At 60.3% G+C, this 20,708-nt stretch overlaps 1 protein-coding gene across 5 annotated transcripts; it reads right to left on the bottom strand.

Moving 5' to 3' along the window:
• Positions 1 to 1,366: 1,366 nt before the first annotated feature.
• On the bottom strand, positions 1,367 to 16,204 carry JAK3 (Janus kinase 3). 5 transcript variants are annotated; one of them, XM_070519436.1, is made up of 25 exons: positions 16,068 to 16,154; positions 15,927 to 15,972; positions 13,797 to 13,993; positions 13,240 to 13,363; positions 12,837 to 12,948; positions 12,516 to 12,661; positions 11,804 to 12,098; positions 11,369 to 11,491; positions 11,114 to 11,271; positions 10,594 to 10,705; positions 10,167 to 10,353; positions 9,469 to 9,596; positions 9,111 to 9,242; positions 8,440 to 8,524; positions 7,629 to 7,756; positions 6,749 to 6,881; positions 6,522 to 6,673; positions 6,230 to 6,380; positions 5,507 to 5,646; positions 5,246 to 5,435; positions 4,728 to 4,852; positions 4,332 to 4,504; positions 3,835 to 3,952; positions 3,542 to 3,652; positions 1,367 to 2,653 (listed from the first exon to the last, which is right to left on the bottom strand). In XM_070519436.1, the coding sequence occupies exons 3-25, from the start codon at positions 13,978 to 13,980 to the stop codon at positions 2,546 to 2,548; spliced, it is 3,315 nt and encodes a 1,104-aa protein (XP_070375537.1). In that variant the 5' UTR covers positions 13,981 to 13,993; positions 15,927 to 15,972; positions 16,068 to 16,154; the 3' UTR covers positions 1,367 to 2,545. The 5 variants fall into 5 exon arrangements, with proteins under 5 accessions (XP_070375537.1, XP_070375536.1, XP_070375534.1 ...); XM_070519435.1 differs by having other exon boundaries at positions 13,797 to 13,989; positions 16,068 to 16,146; XM_070519433.1 differs by lacking the exon at positions 15,927 to 15,972 and having other exon boundaries at positions 16,068 to 16,204.
• Between the last annotated feature and the right edge of the window lie 4,504 nt (positions 16,205 to 20,708).

Here is a 20,708-nt window from a genome sequence, read left to right on the forward strand (position 1 = left end):
ACCCGCTTTTTCTCGTTCTTGGACGCAAGTGCCTGGCTGAGGTTTGAAAGCCAAGCAAGGCTGCGCTTCAGAGGCCCGGGCTCGACCCATCGCGCCGCCCCGGGACACGGCGCCCGCCAGACCCTCTGTCCCCGAGAGCATGGGCGACTCCAGTACGACGGCTGGGGCGCGAGCTTGCTCTCCCCGCGCTGAGAAGCCCGTTCTTGTCGCGCTCCCCAGGAGAGCCGGCGGGCCGCGGAGCCCCCATGTGCACGGCCCGCGCTCCACTACCTCACCGCGGGATCCCAGGGGTGCCCTGTGTCCCCAGGGGTGCCGTGTGTTCCCCGATCCTGTGAGTAATAAACTTTGGTTTTCAGGGTTCCCTGGTGGCTCCAGGTGAAGGGCGTCTTGTAGTCGTAGCGCCTCAAGGGCTGGTCCCACAACACTGAGGGGGCACAGAGCAGCGAGGGTGTCTGTGCCCGGCCGGGACCTTGGACGTACCTCCCCCAGGGGTAGCACTGGCCGAGGAGTCTGTATTTTTTAAAACCATTTTGAAGAGGTGAAATATGTAAACCGAGACAGAACCATTCCAGGAGGTGTGAGCGTACCCAGCCAAGGGAGACCAGGGACATCCAGACCAGTTGTCCTTATTCCTGTACAAAGAAGGAAACTGAGGCTTCAAGAGGACCCCATGCTTGCCCAAGGCCCCAGGACACGAGGCGGGGGCGGGGGGTGGCTGGCACTGTCTCTCCCACATCAGGGTCTCCTGGGCTGGCCTGCTGGAGCGCAGAGAATAAAGCTGGCGCGATCGCCCAGCATCTCCTTAGGCCAGCCTGGTGCCCAGGAGGCCTTTCGACCCCATTTTAGCAAGGAGGGAAACTAAGGCAGAGAGCAAGGAAGACGCGCGGCCCAGGGCCGGGCGCCTGAGCTGAAAGCCTGCCTGCGGAGCCTGGGGTGGCCCCGAGTCCCCACCAGATGCACGCTCTCCTGACTGTCGGCGCCCGACGCGGGCCTCCCCTGCTCGCCGTCGCTCTGCAGCCCGCGCCCACAGCCCTGAGGCGCACGCAGGGCACTCGCGCCCCCATGTTGGACCCCTGCCCACAGCCCAGACCTCCCACCCAGCCTTGCCCTCTGACCCCACAGAGCAGCCTGTTCCCTCCAGCCACGCGGAGCCTGTAATCAGCTCCCCAGGACAGAGCCAAGGCCAGCAGCTGCGGGCGGGAAGGCTGCCGTCCTCCAGGGCCCGGGCCAGTGCCCCGCCCTGCTGTCCGGCCTCCCCAGGCTGCCCCCAGACCCCACTGTGGCCCCCATGGGTCCCTACCTACATTCCTCCCCAGCTCACCCCCCCAAGGTTCCCCAACACCCAAGTCCAGCACAAACCATTCTTTCCACTTAACTCCTTTATTCAGTCATCAAACGCTCCAAGTCCCCTCTGTGTCCACCCCAGCCCAGTCCCCAAGAGCCTCCAGGTCAGAGGAGACAAAGCTGGACACAGACATCACCCGAGACCTAGGATCAGAGGGAAGAACAGGGCTGGTGGGGAGCGGTGAGAGCATGCCAGGGAAGGCTGCAGGGAGGTGAGAGCTGGCGTTTTGAGAGATGAATAAGAGTTTTCCAGGAAGGCAAAAGCGGCAGCAAAGCCTTGCAGGCAGGTGAGTGAGTGATGGGGGCTCAGCCTGCACAAGGCACCTTCTCACAAGCCCCAGAAGTTGACTCTGCACAGCATTGTTGCTCTGCCCCTTGTACACGGGACAGAACTGAGGCCCAGAGAGGGGAAGCAACTCGCCCACTGTCACTCAGCAAATAAGTGACAGAACCATGCGCTCTGACACGTGGGCTTTTAACCTCTATACTCTGAAGCTCCTCACTCTTGCCATGCTGTTCCCTCTGCCAAGAATGCCTTTCCTTCCCTCCACTGCTGAAAAGCTCTTGTCAGGCTCCAGTGTCATCAATTGAGTGACTCTCAAGTCAGGACAGAAAGGGCGCCAGGGGACGGGCGGGGAAACTGCAGTCCCACAACACAGGCACAGTTAGGGTGTGCCGGGACCCCAGCCTCCCCCAGCCCCGTGCACGGCCCCAAACCGTCACACAGTCTCTCCCAAAAGCTAGTTTCCGACCAGGCAGCTGGTCTTGCCCTTGGCTTCCTCCAGCGAGTGGGGCGGGGGGCGGGGGCCTGAGAGGAGACACAATCTGTGGGACGTCCCCACCGGAAAAGAGGCAGGAAGCTCCAGAGGCCTGGGGAGGAGGCGCAGACGGGAGTTTCAGTTCGCGGTCTCCATTCCGGGGGGGCGGGCTCAGCGGGCCCCACCGGTGCATGTGTCTTGAATCTTTACAAGCTCCAAAGGCCACAAGGCTGCTGTTGTTCCCCAAGCCAGGGGTGACCCCCAAATGCAATGTCACTTGCCGCATGGGGGTCTCTATGAAGCGGAGGCCCAGAGAGGGGCAGCTCCCTGCCCAAGGTCACACAGCCAGTCCATGGATACCAGAACCCGGAGGTCTATGTGCAGGAGATAGGAAATGACAGTGAGCCGGCTTCTCCCCCAACAAGCAGGGAAGGCTACGGCTGCTACCCCCGGCTCCCGCTCCACAGCGCCTCCAGCTGGGGGCCCAGGGCACTGAACGGCGGCCGGTCTTGTGGGCTGGGGGCCCAGCACAGCTTCATGAGCTCATGAACCTGAAGGGGTGAGAGGAGACAACAGGGTCACCTATGAGTAGTGGGAAGGACATGACTCCTGTTCACAGTTTTAAAATATAAATTAGACTGTCTCTCCCCTGCTCCAGAGCCTCCCGTGGCTGACTCAGAACTAAACCTCGTCCCATCCTCTGCCTCCCTCCCTCCATCACCTCCTGCTTGTCCCAGGCAGCCACATCTGCTCCCATCTCGTTATTCAAATACACCAAGCTCATTCCCACCTCAGGGCCTTTGCACCCGCCGTGCCCTCCACTGAAAATGCCCTCTCCTAGCTTTCCTCATGGGTGGGTTCCTCCTCCTCCAGACATCAAACCCTCTGAGATGCCCTCCCTGACCCTCCCATCATCTCTTCCTGGTCATCTTTGCAGACAGTGATCACCACCAGCATGCTCTCGTTAGCCTCTGTTGATTACCAGGACAGAGTAGTGTCTGTTCTGTCTCCTCAGAGCCTGGCACACAGTTGGCGCTCAATACGTGTTTGTGGCCTGAGCAAATTAACTGATGAATAACCAACCACATGTTAGACACCTCCGCAAAAGTTGTGATGATAAACCGGAAGAGCCAGCACCACACAGTGAATGCCGACGGTGTGCGGGGCTGGGAGCCCAGCACCGGGTAGGCGTTAGCTCTTCCGGCCCCTGCACCGGTAAGGCACTCTTATCCCCGTTTTGGAGGTAGGCAAACCGAGGCTCTGAAAGCGTGTGTGACTTGCCGTACAACGAAAGAGCAGCAAGGCAGAGGCCAGGCCCCTCGGGCCTCGGGCCCCCGCTCATGCTCTCCAGCAAGAGGCCCAGAGGGCCCAGCTCGCTTGGCCAAGACCCAAGGGGAACCTACAGCGTGGGAAACTGAGGCTGACCCCGCAGCGCTCACCTCGGCGGGGCAGGCAGGAGGCGCGGGCAGCCTCTGGCCCTCGGCCAGCAGCTCCAGGAGGCGGCACAGGGCCGGGGCGTCTCGCTCACAGCCCATCATGCGCAGGAACTCCTGCGGAGGGAGCGCGCGGTGGGCAGGGGTCAGCCTCGGCAAGCGGACCCTCCCCACTGGGGCCTATGATGCTGGGACCAGGGCACCCTCAGCAAAGCGGGGCCGCGGGCACTGGCCGGGCGGGGACTGGCCACGAAAAGGGCGGGGGAGGAGGGTGCTGGGCCCCGGGGGCGCCGACTCACGGCCGAGGGGCTGCAGCTCTTGTCGCTGTACGTGAAGAGCTCGTACAGGACCACCCCGAAGCTCCAGACGTCCGACTGGCGCGAGAAGATGTTGTCGGAGAGCGACTCTGGGGCGTACCTGGAGGGCCAGGCAGGCCTTGGGATGCGAGGGCGGGGCAGAGGGCGGGGAAGGGGCAGCCTCCGGCTGGGGGCGCTGGTCAGGGTGGGCGGGGGCTGTGAGGTCGGCCCAGCTGCTGGGTCTCAGCTTCCCTGACTGTGGGACGAGGGGATTCTCCAACCCTGCGGCGGGCGAGGGCGCGACCCCGGCGGGGTCAGGGTGGAGCCGTGGCTGGGGGCGGGGCCAGACTCGGGGTGGGCGGAGCCAGCGCACCGGGAGGCGGGGCGTGGCCTGGAGAGGCCGGGGCCGTGGGAGGGGCAGGGCCGGGGGGCGGGGCCAGGACAGTGCGGAGGAGGGGCCCGGGGTGGGGAGGGGCGCGGGGCCGAGGCGGCGTCCCCACCAGAAAATGGGGCTCTGGCCGGGCTCGCGGACCACGTAGTAGTCTTTGTCGAGCGGCAGCAACTTGGCGAGGCCGAAGTCGGCGATCTTGACGTGCGTCTCGCTCTCCACCAGGATGTTCCGAGCTGCCAGGTCGCGGTGCACGCAGCGTTGAGAGCCCAGGTACTCCATGCCCTGCGGGCGGGCATGGGGACGGACCCCAGGATAACTGGGCAGGGGCCCCAAGCCTGACCTGGAGTCCACCTCCACCCCCACCGAGACCCCAAGCCTAAGCCTAACCCTGTCCTGAGGCATGCTGCTCCGCGGTCCTGACCTTCGCCCACTCAGCCCCACCTCCGACCCGACCTGCAGCCCAGACTGCAGCCCTCAGCCGCCCGCGCTGCCCGCGGCCCCGCACCTTGCAGATCTGCGAGGCGTAGAGGAGCAGACGGCCGGCGTGGAGGCGCGCGCGGTGCCGCTGCAGGAAGTCGCGCAGGCAGCCGCTGGGCAGGTACTCCATGACCAGCCGCAGGCTCTGGCGGCCTGCGGGAGGCGGGAGGCGGCAGGAGTCACCGCGGCCGCTCTGTCTCCTCCGCCTCCCCATCCTTCCGCGGCCCTCCGAGGGGACCTTGGGCCCGCCCGCCTCAGTAATTGCTGTCTATGAAATGGGAAGGCAACAGGGACCCTTACCGCTAAGGTCTCTAGACTCCAGAATGGCTCATGTTTCAGGTGCGGAAATTGACGCTCAGAGAGGTTAAATTGCCTGCCCGAGGTCACCCAGCTGCTAAGGGACAGAGCTGGAACCCTACCCCCGCGCCCTGGATCTGGATAAGCCGGAGCGCCCCGAGCGCCCCCGCTGGTGTTCCCAGCGCCCTGAAATGGCCCTGCAGGAGGACGAGGATGCGGCATGTGAGGGCAGGCCCTCGGGAGGCTCGCCTGGGCCGTAGCTGACGCCGCGGTACTTGACGATGAAGTCGCTGTGCAGGGCTCGCAGGATCTGGACCTCCCGCTGGAAGTCCCTCTGCTGCTCTGGCCCGCTGTGCTGCAGCTGCTTCACAGCCACCAGGGCGCCTGTGTTGTCACCCAGCGGGTCATAGCGGCACAGCTCCACGCTGCCGAAGTTGCCCTGGGGGACAGCGGGGCTGGTGTTCACGTGCACGGGTGCCGCCCCGCCGCGCCCCCCTGGGCCCCCCTCACCTTGCCCAGCTGCGAGATGTACTTGAGGTGCCTCTCCTCATAGATGGTAGGGTCCTGGCAGGCATAGAGCTGGGCGCCATTCCACAGCCCGTCACGGGGCGCCAGGGCACCAGGAGTGGGGTCCGAGAGGAGCTCGTAATCTGGGGAGCCCAGGCAGTGAGCAAGCCCTGCATTGGCCCTGGGCCCAGCTCCTAGGCTGACTTGCTGTGTGGCCTCGATCTGCATGCTTACCCTTTCTGTGCATTGTGGCAAGGCCACTGCAAGTCAAAAAGTACTTTATGGAGACAGAAGGGCATTTTCCAGACTCCACTGCTGTGAGATGTGGTCACTCACGTGACTGAGCTCAGGCTGATGGGGAGACCTGCCAGGGGCACCTTCAGGCGTGGCCCATGGAAACCTAGCTTGGGACCCACACTCTCTCTCCTGTCTGCAAAGGATCCCACAGGCACCTGAGGCCACGGGGTGGGTGGAGCCACAAAGGGAGAGCTGCCCGCTGACCTGGATGCCCTCATCAAATGAGAACTAAACATCCGTCATGCTCAACCTGGAGCTGTGGGGCCCGTTTGTCACAGCAGCTGTCGGGCTCATGCTGACCGTCACAGTCTCCAACCGCCCCAACCTTGCCAGGCGCAAGGGGCAGGCTCTGTGTGCGGCCGTGGCCTTCTCCCCCGGGACCCCGTGTGACGGGCCAGCCCTGCCCACCCCGTCCGGCCCAGCAGGCACCTGAGGTGATGAGGCTGTTCAGGTCACGGATGATGCCGCGGAAGGAGGGCCTGTGGCCCCGCTCGTAGGCCATGCACTGCTGGATCAGCAGCGCCAGCTCCGTCCACTTGGGGGCTGGCAGCTGCTGCCGTTCCTGGTAAAACTGGAGCTTCTGAGGGCGGGAGGAGGGCTGGTCAGCCCCAGGGTACCCTCAGGAGGCCCCCCAGACCCACCCGCCCAGCCTCCCCCAGCTGGACTTCAGCCCACCCTTCTGGCAGATGGGGGCTCCAGAGGCCCCTGCTGGTGCTCTGACCTTGGCGGGGTCCAGCATGCTGATGGGCATCGTGACACCGCTGAACACCTCCCAGACTGTAGCACCGAAGCCCCACTTGTCAGCCTCCAAGCCAAGTGTGTGTGCCTCCTGGAGACACTCAGGGGCCACCCAGGGGATCCTGTCGGTGAGCACTGGGGCGGGGGATGCGGTCAGGGATCTGCATCCTTGCCCCACCAGGCTCCTCCCTCCTGCACCCCCACACTTACTCTCCAGGCTTAGCACAGCAGGGCTGACCCCAGGGTCACTCAGCTTGATGAAGGGCGGGCTCCCATCAGCCCCCTCCCGAGCCAGGAGCACCTTCCGGGCTGAGACATTGCCATGGGGAAGGCCTTTGTCTTCCTAAGAAGGCCAGGCACAGGGAAATGCCAGGGAGGGTTTGATGAATGAGTATTCTGGCTGGCAAACTCCTACACATACTTCAAAGCCCACCTGGTAGCACTCAGACATACGCCAGCATCTTCCCTAGACCACTGGCAGCCTGTCTTGCCTCCTCTAGTCCACCCCCTATGCTGACCTGACCCTGTCCATCCCCTTCTTAAACAGTGCTCCCCACACCGTGGCTCTCCACGGCCTTCAGGTCCTCAGCCTGGCATTCAAGGCCCTTTGAGATCCAGCCCTTGCTCACTCTTCCCATGAGCTTCTCTCTTCCCTTCTCTTGTGCCCCACCCTGGTCTCCTGCCCACTGAGCTGCCTGATGCACCCCAGAGCACGTGACACACCTCTAAGCCACGGACCTTTGCCCAGGCTGTTTCCTCAGCCTGACATGCCCTCCTTTCTTTCTCCTCCTGATGAACTCCTGCTCAACCTTTATGGCCCCAGCTCCAATACTCCTCTTCTGAGAAGCTTTGCCCAGCCTCCTTGCTCCCAACTCCCCCTGAGACCTGTGGACAACCTTTCTTCTGATGATGAATGTGGCTGTTCCTTTCTTCTGCTCTTATACCTCTGAACCTGTACCTATGCTGTTGCCTCCGTCTAAAATGCCCTCCACTTGCACCCTTGCCAAACTCCTATCCATACTACAGAGCCCCATCCCAATTACCCATCCTCTGTGTAAATGGAGGGTGGAGCAGGCAGAGGAGCACTCACCAGATAGTTGAGGGCATAGGCCAGCTGTTTGATCACCTGCAGCTTCCAGCTGGCCGGCACCAGGTGGCCGCACTTGCGCAGATATGTGTCCAGCGCCCCCAGGCTGACAAATTCCTGCACCATGATGCCTGGTGGCAGCAAGGAGGGTGGGGTTGGGAGGCAGGACTGCTCTCTGCTCATCAGGCTCCATCCCCGCCACCCCTCAGGGGTCCCTCCAATTCCACTCTGACTGCTCGCTCCCTGCTCCTCCTCCTGCCCTACTTGCCTCTCCTCCCCCTGCCCCTCTTGGGACCATTTGCCTGAAATAATGCCCAGGAGGGGCCGAGCACGCTCCAAAGCCATGTCCTGCCCTCTGCATGTCCTGTGTCTTCTGCTCCAACCTCCCTCTGCCCTCTCTTCCCTAACTCCTACTCATCCTGCCTTCCCAGGGTGAGTGCCCGGCCACCCAGCTGGGCCAGCGGCCTCCGACCCCACCCCCGACCCCCGAGCCCTGCGCTGCCCCCACGCGAGCCTCTGTCAGCCTGTCCAGGCGGCCCGGGTGGTGCTCTGGGCTCCTGAGCTGAGCTGATGGAACCGAGGCTTGGCGAGTGACGCAGCCCTTGCCGCGGTGCAGGCGGCACACAGCCAAGCAGGACTGGAACCTGGGTCTGTCTGACTGAGACAAGTCTGGAGGGCTGGGTACCAGGGCAGCCTGGAGCTGCTGCCCAAGGAGTGGCGCTTGAGGAACAGGGGCGCAGGGCACGGGAGCCTGGTGGATGCGGGTTGCTAATGCTGCACAGACGGGCAGGGCAGGGCGGGGCGGGGCGCTCACTGTCTCCAGCCATGCACACGCCATGCAGGAACACGAGGTGCTGGTATGACACTTGGCTCATCAAGCTCGCTGCTTCCAGGAACGACTGGGAGCGGGAGAAGGGAGAGAAGAGGCGTGGGCCCCTCCCACTCCGTGCTCAGACCAAGAACCCCAGCCCTGCTGCTCACAAGGCTTCCTGAGGAGGAGACCTGCCCACAGCCTGCTGTGGCCCTGGAGTTCACCACTAGTACCCGCCACACTGTCTCATGATGTCCCGATGGGGCTGCAAGTCCCCGCTGTAGTTTACTTTGAGTCTCTCACGGAAGCGGGAGATTTGGGGTTTGAGATGGGCTGCAGACTTCCCCTGGGGGGTCCCTGCTGGTGACCCCTCCACATCACTCCCCTCTCTCTTTGCTCCCTCCTCTCTGGCCACTGGCCTCCTCGCTGTTCCTTAAACATGCCAAGCTCGGCCCTGCCTCAGGACCTTTGCACTGGCTGTTCCCTCTCTCTGGTGTACTCTTTCTATTTGCATCTAAATTCCCCAACCCTTCCAAATTTCATGGTTTGGAAATGCTGTGGCTACAATTCTGTTGTTTTAAGACCTTGTGTGGTTTTAAATTTCCCTGAATCCATGACCCTCTCTCCAACCAACCCTGACCCCAGAGGCCTGCCCCCGACCCCACCCCACTCACCTCCATGCAGTTCTTGTGCTTGGCATCCATCACTTTCAGCAGCACCTCTGTCTCCCGGGCCTCCCCGTCCACGGCCTCGTGGCGATGACCCCGGTAAATCTTGGTGAAGGACCCATGACCCAGGTTCTCGTGCTGGAGGGTGAGGGGGCAGCAGGAGAGGTGAAGAAGGGGTCTCCCGCAGGGTCCCAGCCCCTGAGCTGGCCCGCACAAGCACAGGCGCTGGCCCCATCTTACAGATGGGGAACCAGGAGCACAGGGATGTTACGTCACATGTCTGAGGCCACACAGCAGATGTGGATGTAGACTAGGTCTCTGAACCCCAACTATGGTCCCGCCCCCATTTCCTGGGGCTTCTTACCCACTCCAGGCTGTCAGCTGGGATCTTGTGAAACGTCATCTGACTCAGCTGGCAGCGGGATGGGGGTTGAACCAGGGATGGCGTGGGTGGGGTGCACCCTCTCCGGACCACAATCAGATTGGACTTTTCTACAGGGAGGGAGTGGAGGAAGAAGGCCAGAGGTCAGAGGTGAAAGGTTATCAAAGGGTTGCTGGCTCCCTAGCCTAGTTTGGGGGTCTCCCCCAGAAGCCAACCTTGGGCTGAGGACTCAAGGGGACATGGTTTACTTGACAGGAGACTCCAGGAAGCCACAGTGGGTGGGAGGGGAATGAGACAGAGGGAAAGAACCCTGAAGGGGGCGCCAATGAGCAGGCAATGCTGTGGGCAACCCGGTGTCAGTCCTGCTAGGGATTGTGGGGGACTCTGGAGAACTCACACCTCAGAGTCGTTCCCAGGGGTTTGTCTGAAAGTGAAATTCACCCAAGAAGAGGCAAGAGCTCGAGAGAGATTAAGTGCTAGTGACATCACTTGGCTCCAGCTGTGCCTGGATCTAGCCATGCCTGAAGGCAGCCTCTATCTGATAAGCAAACAAGTCACCTTTCCTTCCCCAAACCACCTTGGCCTGCAGTCTCCACCACTTGCCACAGAAAAGCTATGCCACACACAGAAAGGCAAGGCCCCAGATCGATCGCTCAGCTTAGGGGAGAGGGCAAGCTCACCTTTGGGTTTAGGGGTGCAGCAGGAGGTGAGGTTCAGCGCGACTCCGTCCACATGCAGGCCACCATCCCAGCAGGCTGCCAGGAGTTCTCGAAGACTGCTATGGGGACGCCCGAGGCCAGCCAGGGAGAAGGTTCCCGTGGGGTCGCACCGGATGAGGCAGCCCTTGTAATCAGGGCCCAGGGGGGTCTGCAAGGAGGAGTGACCCCTGAGAGGGTGAGGGCAGCACCCTGTCTTCACTACCTCTTCCTCAAGCACCACAGGCTCTTCTGACCTCCAAGCCTTTGCATATGCTGTTCCCTCCACCGGGAACGCCTTTTCCCTCCCCTTCTTCAGGGAGCAAATGCCTACATCTTTCAGGTCTCAGCTCCAATGTCACCTCCTCCAGGAAGCCCTCCCTGCCCCCCAGGTCTGTGGTGGTGGACCGACCTGGACACAGACAGTGAGGAGGAAGCTGTCAAAATCCTGGGGACTGCGGCGGAGAACGTAGGAGCCAGGAAGTGAGCCCCCAGTCTTGAGCTTGTTAACTGCAAAATCCAGGCTGTGGGGAAAGGTGAGAGAGACAGAGAGACGGAGGCAGAGTCACCCAGCCGGGCCTGGGTCTAATCCTGGTCTCTCTGAGGCCTGGGACCCTCCCCAGGTGCCATTCCCTCCCTCCTCCCCACTTATGAAGTGAGCTGGAAGTCGGGGCTTCTGCCCGGGGATCAAACTAGAGGCTGCAGGTGAAGCCGGCGCCGAGCATCCCCAGGAAACGCCCTGGGGCCCCGCGGGGTCGGAGAGAGGGACGCGGCGGCCCTGCCGCACTGCGCGCCGCCTCTGCACCAGGCGCCGGTCAAGACCCTGCCCTTCGTCCAGGGAGGCGAGGACACGGAGGCGCCACGCGGGGAGGCACCGCGATTCGGACCGGGTGGGTCGGCCGCGGAGGGCGGGCCTGGGGGCGCGTCCTCACGTGATGGGGCCGTGGCACTGCTCGGCCACCTCCTCGAGCAGCCGCGGGGGCGCCACCTCCTTGCAGAAGAAGTGCCGGGAGTCGGCGGTCAGCCGGAAGTAGCCGTCCACGAGCGCCACGAAGGACAAGGCCGCGGGCAGCCCCGGGAACTCGGCCTCCTGCGAGGACCCGCGTCAGCGCCCGCTGCGGCCCCGGGGCGCCGGTCCCGCGTCCCCGCCCTCGGGGTCAGGCGGGAGGGGAGGGTCCAGCACCCACCAGGATCTGGTTGTCTGTCCTGGTGACGGTGACCAGGCGGTGCTCCCCGGCTGGGCCAACGCGCGGGGCCTGCTTGATGCTGATGTCCACGATTTCTGGAAAGTCGCAGAAGGGCTGGAGGGCCTGGGGAGGAGGGGGACGGCTGAGGTTGGGGGTCCCGCCCCCTCCGAGCCCCCAATGCTTTTCGCAAGCCTAGACGCCACTAACCCACACCCACGAGCCCCGCCCCTCTCAGCCCCGCCCCGCCCCTTCTTTCAGTCCCCTCCCCCGCCCATCCCCAAATATCTCCCAGCAGCTCCCGCCTCCTCCCTCGACCCCCAGTGAGCTCCGCCCCCGCCCCGCCGGGCCCTCGCGGAGCCCCCCACAGCCTCGCCCCTCCTTCGTCCCCGCCTCCTCGCAGCCCCGCCCCTCGGCCCGCCCAGCGGCCGCCCGCACCTCGTCTCCGCCCGGGCTCCAGGCAATGCCGCTGCCACCAGCCACGCGGAGCAGCCCGGGCGCGTCCTGACCACCAGCAGCCCCGGGGAGGCCCACGAGGAAGGTCTCGGCGGCCCCGGCCGGGTCCAGCCGCTCCAGGTCCATGATGTACTTGGCCATGAGCGAGTGCCTGTCAGCCTGGCAGGCGACCACGCGGCGCAGGGCCCGGCGCACGGTCCTCCGGATACGCTTCCGAGTCACGAAGCTCAGGCCCTGGATCAGATCGCGCAGGCCGGGGGGCAGGCAGGCCTTGTAGCTGCGAGTGGGGTAGCGGGCCCTTAGTGCGGGGAGGGGCCTCCTCAGGGCCGGACGAGGACACACAACCCAGGCTTTAGTTGAGGGGCTTGGGTGTGGCCTCAGTGTGGGGGCAGGAGACGCACATGGAGACACACTAGGGGGCACACATGCGGGAAGGACCTCAGTGTGGGGAGGGTCACTGGGGCCCACAGGACAGACAGGGAACACACAGGCCTTTTAGCTGCGCCTTTTAGCTGCAGGAGGCGGGGCACTGGAGTCTCCCCGGGGGTGGGTGGTGGGGGAGGGGGGCTGGGTCACGAGGACGCACTGCAGGCTCCAGGCTCGTAGGTGGGGAGCCCCTACATGGGGGGCCTGGTGGAGCCACGTTCGCTCACTCCCAGGTGGAGGCTGGGCGCCACAGCCTGGAAGCCCTCACCTGACGGTCTTCAGCAGCTCTTCAGGCCGCTGCGCCTGCTCACGGGCCATCCGGGCCAGGTCCAGCACGGCCAGGCTGAGACACTCGCCCTGTTCCTTGAGGCCAAGGCCCACGGGGAGGCGGCCGCTCAGCAGATCGTTGCGGTGCTGGGGGCCAGTCACAGCCCAACATGAGCCCTGATGTCACCCTGCAAACCCCTGCCCCGGGCCAAGGCCCCACTCCTGGGCTGCCGCAGGGAGGATCAGCTGAGACTGCCCAACCGGGAGCCCTGATGTTGCCCTGCGGACCCCACCCCTGGGCTGAGCCCCACGCAGCCCCTACCTGCGCGAAGAGGTGCTCCAGGACTGGCAGGTCAAGGATGGCGCTGGCCAAGTCCTTTCGTAGCCCGAAGCGGTGGCACTTCTCTAGCCCAAACCAGTTGGGAAAGTAAAAGCTGTGGGGAGAGGGGAGATCCCTGGAGTAGGGGCATGGGGAGGGAGAGGACTGTGGCAAGACCTCGCTGAGCCCAGGTTGTGACCTTGAGTTGTTGTGTGACCTTGGGCAGGCAACCCATCGTCTCTGGCCTCAGTTTCTCATCTGTGAAATGGGCAGTGCCCCCCAGACACCCACTAAGAGGTGCGGGGAGATCACAGGGTTTCAGGGTCCCTGTGGTTTTCCACGCCCACTTCTTAAGCCCCCAGCAAAAGGCGACCCACCTCTGTGTCACGGGGAGGGTCGTTCCTACCGGAGTCTGTAGACAAGGACCTGGGTGCCCGCATCCTCCACAGAGAAGATGTGGCTTGGGGGGAACCAGCAGGACAGGTCCTCGGTGGCCAGAGCAAAGAGGGAGTGGTACACGGGCAGGATGGCTGAGGGAACACCCCCGTCAGCTCCCCGTCAGCTCCCCGTCAGCTCCCCGTCCGGTCCCCCCATGCAGCCCCGCAGGCTCTTTCTCACCTGCAGCTCTGACACCATGTCCCACCCCTGCTCACACACACTCTGGGGCTCCCCATTGCCCTTAGGAGAGAAGACATGCACTCAGCCTACTTCTCAGGGTCCCTGCCCCTCTCCCTGGAGCATCTCTTTCCACTGCACATTTGGCCCCGAGCGATAACCACCGTTTCCGCTGATAAGCCGTGCCACCTCTGAGACTCCGCATGTGCCATTCCCTGCGCTCCCTCCTCCTTTACCAAACTCCTACGCCCTCTCAGAGCCCCAGCTCCGATGCCGGCTTCACTTAGCAGCTATTCCCTCTCCCAACCTGAGCCCTCCTTCTGGCCAGCCTTCTAGGGAGATACTCACCACTGGCCTTAGCAGCCCGAACACACAGCTCTTCAGCTGAATGGTCCCCAAAGGAGAAGGATAGGCGCTGCGGGGGCCCAGGGCCCCGAGGGGGCAGCAGCACATGCAAAGCACCGGCCTCTGAAGACGAGAGGCTGCAGGAGCGCTGAGCGATCAGGGGCGTCTCCTCGCTTGGTGGCTCCATGAGCACAGCCTGCCTGGACACACAGAGGCCACCTTCAGTTCTGCCAGAGGGGTCAAGGCTACACAGCTCGGGGTGGGGGGCAGAGCAGGTGCCAGGTGGGGTAGAGATGGTGCCAGAAAAAGAGGGAGGAGAGAAGGACAGAGACATGCAGAGAGAAAAAAACAGAGATGGAGAGAGGAAGCTGAGTGTGCAAGGTGGGTGAGGAGCCATAAACCCCAGGTGAGGGCTGGGCTTGGGACCGGAAGATATTCTGCACCCAAATTTGAGTGAGCTCACACCCCACAATCTCATCTGCGCCCAGGGCAGACATCTCCAGTCAATCTGCAGCCTCCACACATCCCTGCTTCCAGCCCCTGAACCCAGGCAGGCGTGAACAATCAATCACAGGGGTACAAATGGGTACCAGCTCCTGGGCATGGTGGCTAGTCACTCCCTGTGGGTCGGTCTGGAAGCTTCTGCACCCAGTGTGAGGTGTGCGCAGGGGCAGATCCAGACTGATGACTTAGTCAACAACGGTCTCTGTGTCTGTCGCCCCCACCCCTCCCATCTCTGTCCCCTCGGTCGCTGCCGCCACCTAGGCCCCCACAGCAGGAAGCCCTCTGTAGGATGGGCCCAGGGGGAAGCTGCCCCTCTTCCTCCCAGGAGTTTGACTCCTGCCAACCGCCAGCTCTCTCCCACCCTGGGGGACTCCGGAGCTCGGGACCCCTGGCTAGGCAGAAGAAGGGTTGGGTTTGTTCCAGCCCGGTGAGGAAAAGAGGGCAGATGGACAAGATCCACTTAAATTGACCTGAATGAAGAAGATACAAAGCGGGTGTTGGGTAAAATCTTTGCTCCAAGATAACAGTAGGGGGTGGAGGGTGCAGTATTAATGAGGTTTCAACACACCCAGATTATAACGCGGGGCCTGGGGGTTGGTGAAGAGCGCAGGCTCTGGATTTAGACCCCAGCGCCCCCATATCCCGGCCGCGGGACCCCGGCTGCGGACGGGCTGACTCCCTTCGCTCCTGGGCGACACGGCTCGCTGAGCCCAGCCTGAGGCGTCCCTGCCTTTAGTGCGCAGTAACTGGCACCGTCCTTGAGACTCGCCCCCCAGCGCTGGACAGACGCCGCTAAAGCAGACAGGAAGTGCCCTTGGCGCGGAGTGGCGGCCACCGGGGCGGCGGCGCGGGCAGAGGGCTGCCCTCCGGGGACACCCCGGTATCCCCAGTTCCCCGCCCAGGAGTGGAAACACCCGCAGCCCTGGGGGCCCTGTCACTGCCCACAGAGGTGACCACTGTCCTATTGCTAACAGCCGGGCTCAAGTTGATAAGTTAATAACCGTCTTCGCGCTTGATCTAAACAGAATCACCGCGCGTGTCTTCCGTTCAAAATAAATCTTAAAGAAATAGGATTTTTAAAAAACTATCGAAAGTGAAAAAAAAGAAAGTCAGAGGTGGTGTTCGGGGCCCAGAAAAATGCCCACGTTGGGGCAGCCGACGGCGCAGCGGCTAGGTTCTCGCCTCCTTCGGAGGCCTGGGGTTCACGGGTTCGGATCTCGGGCGCGGACATACACATCGCGCGTCACACGCCGCTGTGGCGGCGTCCCGATACGGGATACAGGAAGATGGGCCCGGGTGCTAGCTCGGGGACAATCTTCCTCACACAAAAAAAAAAGAAAGAAAAAAATAGAAAATGCCCGCGTTTTAACACCAAAATTCCCACATCCCTGGATGGCTGGTCACCCCACGCTCCGGCCTGGGGGCTGGGAGGGTGGGGCGGGAGCTGTCTGCTCAGGCCCCCCCCCCCCCCCCCCCCCCCCGGCCTCCCCGCGAGCTCCCGGACATGCGCAATGATTCATTCAGGGCCGGATTGCTGGGAATGGGAGGCCTCTTTTTAGCCGGACAAAGTGGGAGCCCAGAGAGGGGAGCGGTTTGCCAGAGGCCACACAGCCAGCCGCGCCAGCTCACGTCCGTCTGGCAGCTTTCCGTTCGTCTGGCAGCTTTCCTCGGAGGCCTGGAAGGTGAACCGGCCTTTGTCCGCAGCCTCGACCTTCCCTGTGGCCCCCACCCCGCGCCCCCGCCCGGCCCGGCCCGGCCAGCAGCTCTTACCTGGAGGCTGGGCACCTGGCCGAGGACGGCTGGGCAGAGCCCCGCGGCAGCCGGAGGAAAGTCCCACTCGGCTCCTTCCTGTGTGGGGCCCCTCGGCTTCCTGAACCGCTGTCACTTATTGAAAGTCATGGCCATGTGGGCGACGGGGGTGGGGAGGCGAGACGCAGAAAGTTCCGGAAGCCTCTGCAGCACTGGCCCTGCTCAGCTAGGCGGCTGGAGACCCTAGACGGAAGGCAGGGCGTGCCAGCACCGAGAAGGGCCCGGGTCACACGGGGGCTCAGCAGGCTCCAGACTCAACGCCCCAGTTCCTCCAGCCTCAGTTTACCCATCTGTGGCATACGTGGGTTGGGCACCCAACAGAACGAATTTTGCACCCAGGGAAGGGAATTGGGCTGGATCTGCCCAGGAAGGAGGGGAGGAAGTTGCCCCAGACAAAGGTCAAGTTCCCCTTCGAGGTATTCCTGCGAGAGACCCTTCTCTCGGGGGGTGACGGCCCCTCTGTGCTCACTGCCCGCGCCCAGCTCCAGAGACCCTGTGCAGACCAGGCAGCAGCGAGCTGGGGTCTGAAGCAGGCCGGGGAAGCAGCGCAGCGGGGGAGGCTCCGCAGGGCAGAGGCGGTGAGGGAGGACTGAGCTCAGCGGTTCTGGAGCAGAGAGGAGGCGCGCACGGCGGGAAGAGGCGAGGAGGGAAGGGACGCAGTGCGGCCAGGGGCCGGGGCTGCCTGGTGGTCTTCTTAATGCTCTGGAGGCTGTCGTGAGTGGAGGAGGCAGGAGGCCGGGCCAGCGTCCGGGTGAGACCTGGGACAATGTCCTTAGTGGGATACGGACGCCAGAAAGCAGAGCCCTGGGGCTAGATTTTAGAGGGCTCTTTCATCTCTGTAACCCATCACAAGTCCTGGCACAAAAATGGCTCTGGTCTGTATTTTGTTGACTTTAATTCAATCACCCACAGACACTTATTGGGCACCTCCCGTGTGCAGGGCATTGGAGGCACAGGAGCAGACAGAGCTGACCTGGTCTCTGTCTGGTGGAGCTGACAGTCTAGTGGGGGGCATGAGGGTAAACAGACTATTACCCATTCACTGTTTCAGTGGCATTTCGGGCCAGGCTGCTAGGAGGGCTTCCTGGAGGAAGTGACTTGGGTACTGAAATCTAAGGACAGGTGAGATTAGCCGGACAGTGATCTGGAGGTGTGGGGACTTCTGGCAGAGGGTGCAGCCCAGGCAAAGGCTGGGAGGCTGGACAAGGTCAGAGTGTCCTAAGGGGCAGGCTGGCAGGGACTGCTGAGCTGAGAGTCATGTGGGGCAGCAGTAGGGCTTCATGCGTGGGGGAGGGACACGGGCCACGTCTTCAGCACAGCAGACGCTGCATCCACTTGTGGCAGGAAGTGCTGCCTGGAGGCGTAGCCTAATCTTCTCTTCTTCCTGGGCTGCTTCCGCAGAGAGGGATGTATCCCTGGCCTGGAGACAGAAGCTCCTGCCCTCCAGGAAGGACGGCCAGTCTCCAGGCCCCGGAAAACCCCAGGCTATGATCACCATGGTATGCTGAGAATACCAAGAGGAACAGGGTCAGGACCAAGGTGGACCCTCAGCCCAGAGCCAGGTGTGTCAAGGCACCACAAGGAGGCTCCGGGGTCAGAGCCAGAACCTGTCCAGGAAGGAAGTGGAAACTCCAGTGATGCAAACATCCCACTTTTCTACCAGCAAAAACCCATAAATACAAAGAATAAACAAATGAAACTGGAAATGCAGGTGAATGCATGTCGTGGATAAAATATCTTCATTATATAAGCAACTCCTGGAAAGCAATAAGAAAATGCCAATAACTTAGCAGGACATGAACCCAGAAATCACAAAAAATGAAGTACAGATGGCTCTTAAACCCAGAAAAAGATGCTCAGCCTCACTCATAATAGGAGAAATGCAAATTTAAAGTACAGTGAAAGCATACAATCATTTCAATGAATACAGGAGAGATCTGACAAAATTCAACACCTATTCATGATGAAAAGCAAAAAACCTTTTAGCAAACCAGGTATAAATGGACACTTCCTCACACTGATAACGGGCATCCACAAAAAAATCTACAGGTAACATAACATTTAATGGGAAAGACTGAAGTGTTTCCTCCTGAGACTGGGAACGAGATAAGGATGTCTGTTCTCACCACCTCTGTTCAACATGGTTCTGGAGGCCAGAGCCATTGCAATAAGGCAAGAAAAATAAATACAAGTCATGAAGATTGGAAAGGAGGAAGTGAGACTCTCCCTATTTGCAGATGACATGATTGTTTATGTAAAAAATCCAAGGGAATCCATGACAACTGCTAAAACTAAGGAGTGCATTTAGCAAGTTCACAGGTTTAAAAGTTAATATATAAAATCCAATTGAATTCTATACTCGCAGCAAACAATTGGAAAATGAAAAATTTGTTTTAATCCCATTTGCAGCAGTACCAAATAAGGTAGAAAGCCTAGGGATAAATCTAACGAATGAAGTCTAGGACCTTACTGTTTAAGAGCTGCAGATACTGCCGAGGGGATTCATGACCTAAACAAATGGAAAGATGCACCCCGTTCACGGACTGGGAGAGTCGGTGTTGTCAAGATGTCAGTTCTCCCCAAACTGATCTGCAGAGTCAGTGCAGTTCGAATCTGAACGCAGCAGGATTTTTTTAAGGAAGTGGCACTGACTTTGAAATTCATATAGAATTACAAAAGACCTGGAATAACCAAAGTGTTTTGAAAAAGAAGATAAAAGTTAGAGGACTTCTTCTACCTGATTTCCAGACTTATTGAGCTGCAGTGCAGTAATCAAGACAATTTGGTACTGGTGAAAAGATAGACTCTTAGATCAATAAAACATAATAGAGAGTGATACCTGTATAAATACAGGCAGTTGACTTTTGACAGATACTAAGGCAATTAAATGGAGGAAAGGGATGTCTTTTCAACAAATGTTGTTGGGACAACCAGAAATTACACAGAAGGCAGTTAACACCAACCCTTACCTCACACCACACACAAAATTATCTCAAAACGGATCATAGGCCTGAATGTGAAACCTAAAACTATAAGACTTCTAGAAAAAACACAGGAGAAATTCCTTGCAAATTTGGGGCAGGCAAAGTTTTCTTAGCTAGAAAAAAATGATAAATTAGATTTCATCATTTTGCTCTTCAGAAGACCCAACTGAGAACACAGAACAGCAAGATGCACATCCGGAGAAAATACTTGCAATGCATTTATTAAACAAAACACTTCTATCCAGAATAAATAAATAGGTCTTACAACTCAATCATAAGAGACGAACAACTCAAAATGGAAATGGGCAAAGGATTTGAAAAGGCACTTCGCCAAAAAGGATAGATGAATGGCCGATAGGCACATGAAAAGATGCCCAACATCCTTAGCCATCAGGGAAATGCAAATCAAGACCACACTGGGATGCCCCCTTACACTCACTCGAATGGGCAAAGTTAAAAAGACAGACAATAACCATGTTACGATGCACCACCGATGGGAATGCAGAATGGTGCAGACGCCGCAGAAAACGGCTTGACAGTTTCTGAAAGTTAAACAGTTACCATATGACCCAGATCCACTCCTAGGCATTTAGAGAACTGAAGTGGGCATCCACACGAGGACTTGTAAACCAACATTTACAGCAGCTTTGTTTGCAGCAGTTGTAAACTGAAGACAACCCTAGTGTCCGTCAGCAGGTGGCCAGCCTGTGGTGCAGCCACACGGTGGAACAGGACTCGGCAGTAAAGGGGATGAACCGTCGGGCCACAGAGCAGCACGGACCACCCCCGCAGCATCACGCTGAGTGAAAGGAGCCCAGCGCAAAGCTCCCGTAGCGAGTTCTGGAACCCGCAAAGTACTCTGAGTGACAGCAGATCAGGGCTGTCTGGGAATGAAGGTGGAGAGAGGGAGGCACAGTGCGGGGGCGCAGGACTCGTGGGCGGTGATGGATATGTTCATGATCTTCATTGTAGTCGGGCTTCACAGATTCACACACTTTTCGAAACTGTGAAAAATGTGCATTTAAAATGTGTGCAATTTAGTATGCTCCCATCGTACTTCAATAAAGTTGAAAAGATGGCAGAGGCGGGGAGGAAGGAAAACAAGGGGTCATTTCCCCCATCAGACTGATACAGATGGAAAGTGTGAGCACTCAGGGTGTTCTCAAGGGTCTGCAGGAGCGCATCCCCATCTGTTGCTGTTAGAAGTGGAAATGGCCCAGCCCCATGGAGAGCGCCAGGTGGGAGCTGAAGAAATGGCCCTGGGGCCCAGCGAGCCTCCTAGCAAGTGAACCCCCCAGGAGTGAGGCCTGCCCGGGGCTCTTCATCCACAGTAGTGCTCTGTGTCGGCAGCTGGCAGGGAACAACCTAAAGGCCCAGCCACGGGGCGTTCACTGAGTAAGCTGTGGTCTTGCTCAGCCTGGAACATTATGCGGCTGCACAGAAGAATAACGCAGCACAATACAGACGATGTGCGAAGACTTCCAGACACTTTGTGAAGGAAAAAGCAAGGCGCGAACCCGCCAGGGCAGAAGCTTTGGTGTATGGAGGATGAGAAGAGACAAGAGGGTTTCCTCAGACCTGCGTAGACTCTCTCCACAGGGGAACATAAGTAACTTGT

This window comes from Equus asinus, chromosome 10, assembly GCF_041296235.1.
Source record: "Equus asinus isolate D_3611 breed Donkey chromosome 10, EquAss-T2T_v2, whole genome shotgun sequence".
Lineage (NCBI taxonomy): Eukaryota > Metazoa > Chordata > Mammalia > Perissodactyla > Equidae > Equus > Equus asinus.

Bases quoted from the DNA above. Each gene is read 5' to 3' on its own strand.
- JAK3 (XM_070519433.1), bottom strand. From the start codon at position 13,980: ATGGAGCCACCAAGCGAGGAGACGCCCCTGATCGCTCAGCGCTCCTGC. The intron at 6,674-6,748 runs GTAAGTGTGGGG...CCCCCGCCCCAG, and splicing joins TGCTGTGCTAAGCCTGGAGA to TGCTCACCGACAGGATCCCC. The intron at 4,505-4,727 runs GTGCGGGGCCGC...GCCCGCCCGCAG, and splicing joins ACGCCTCGCAGATCTGCAAG to GGCATGGAGTACCTGGGCTC.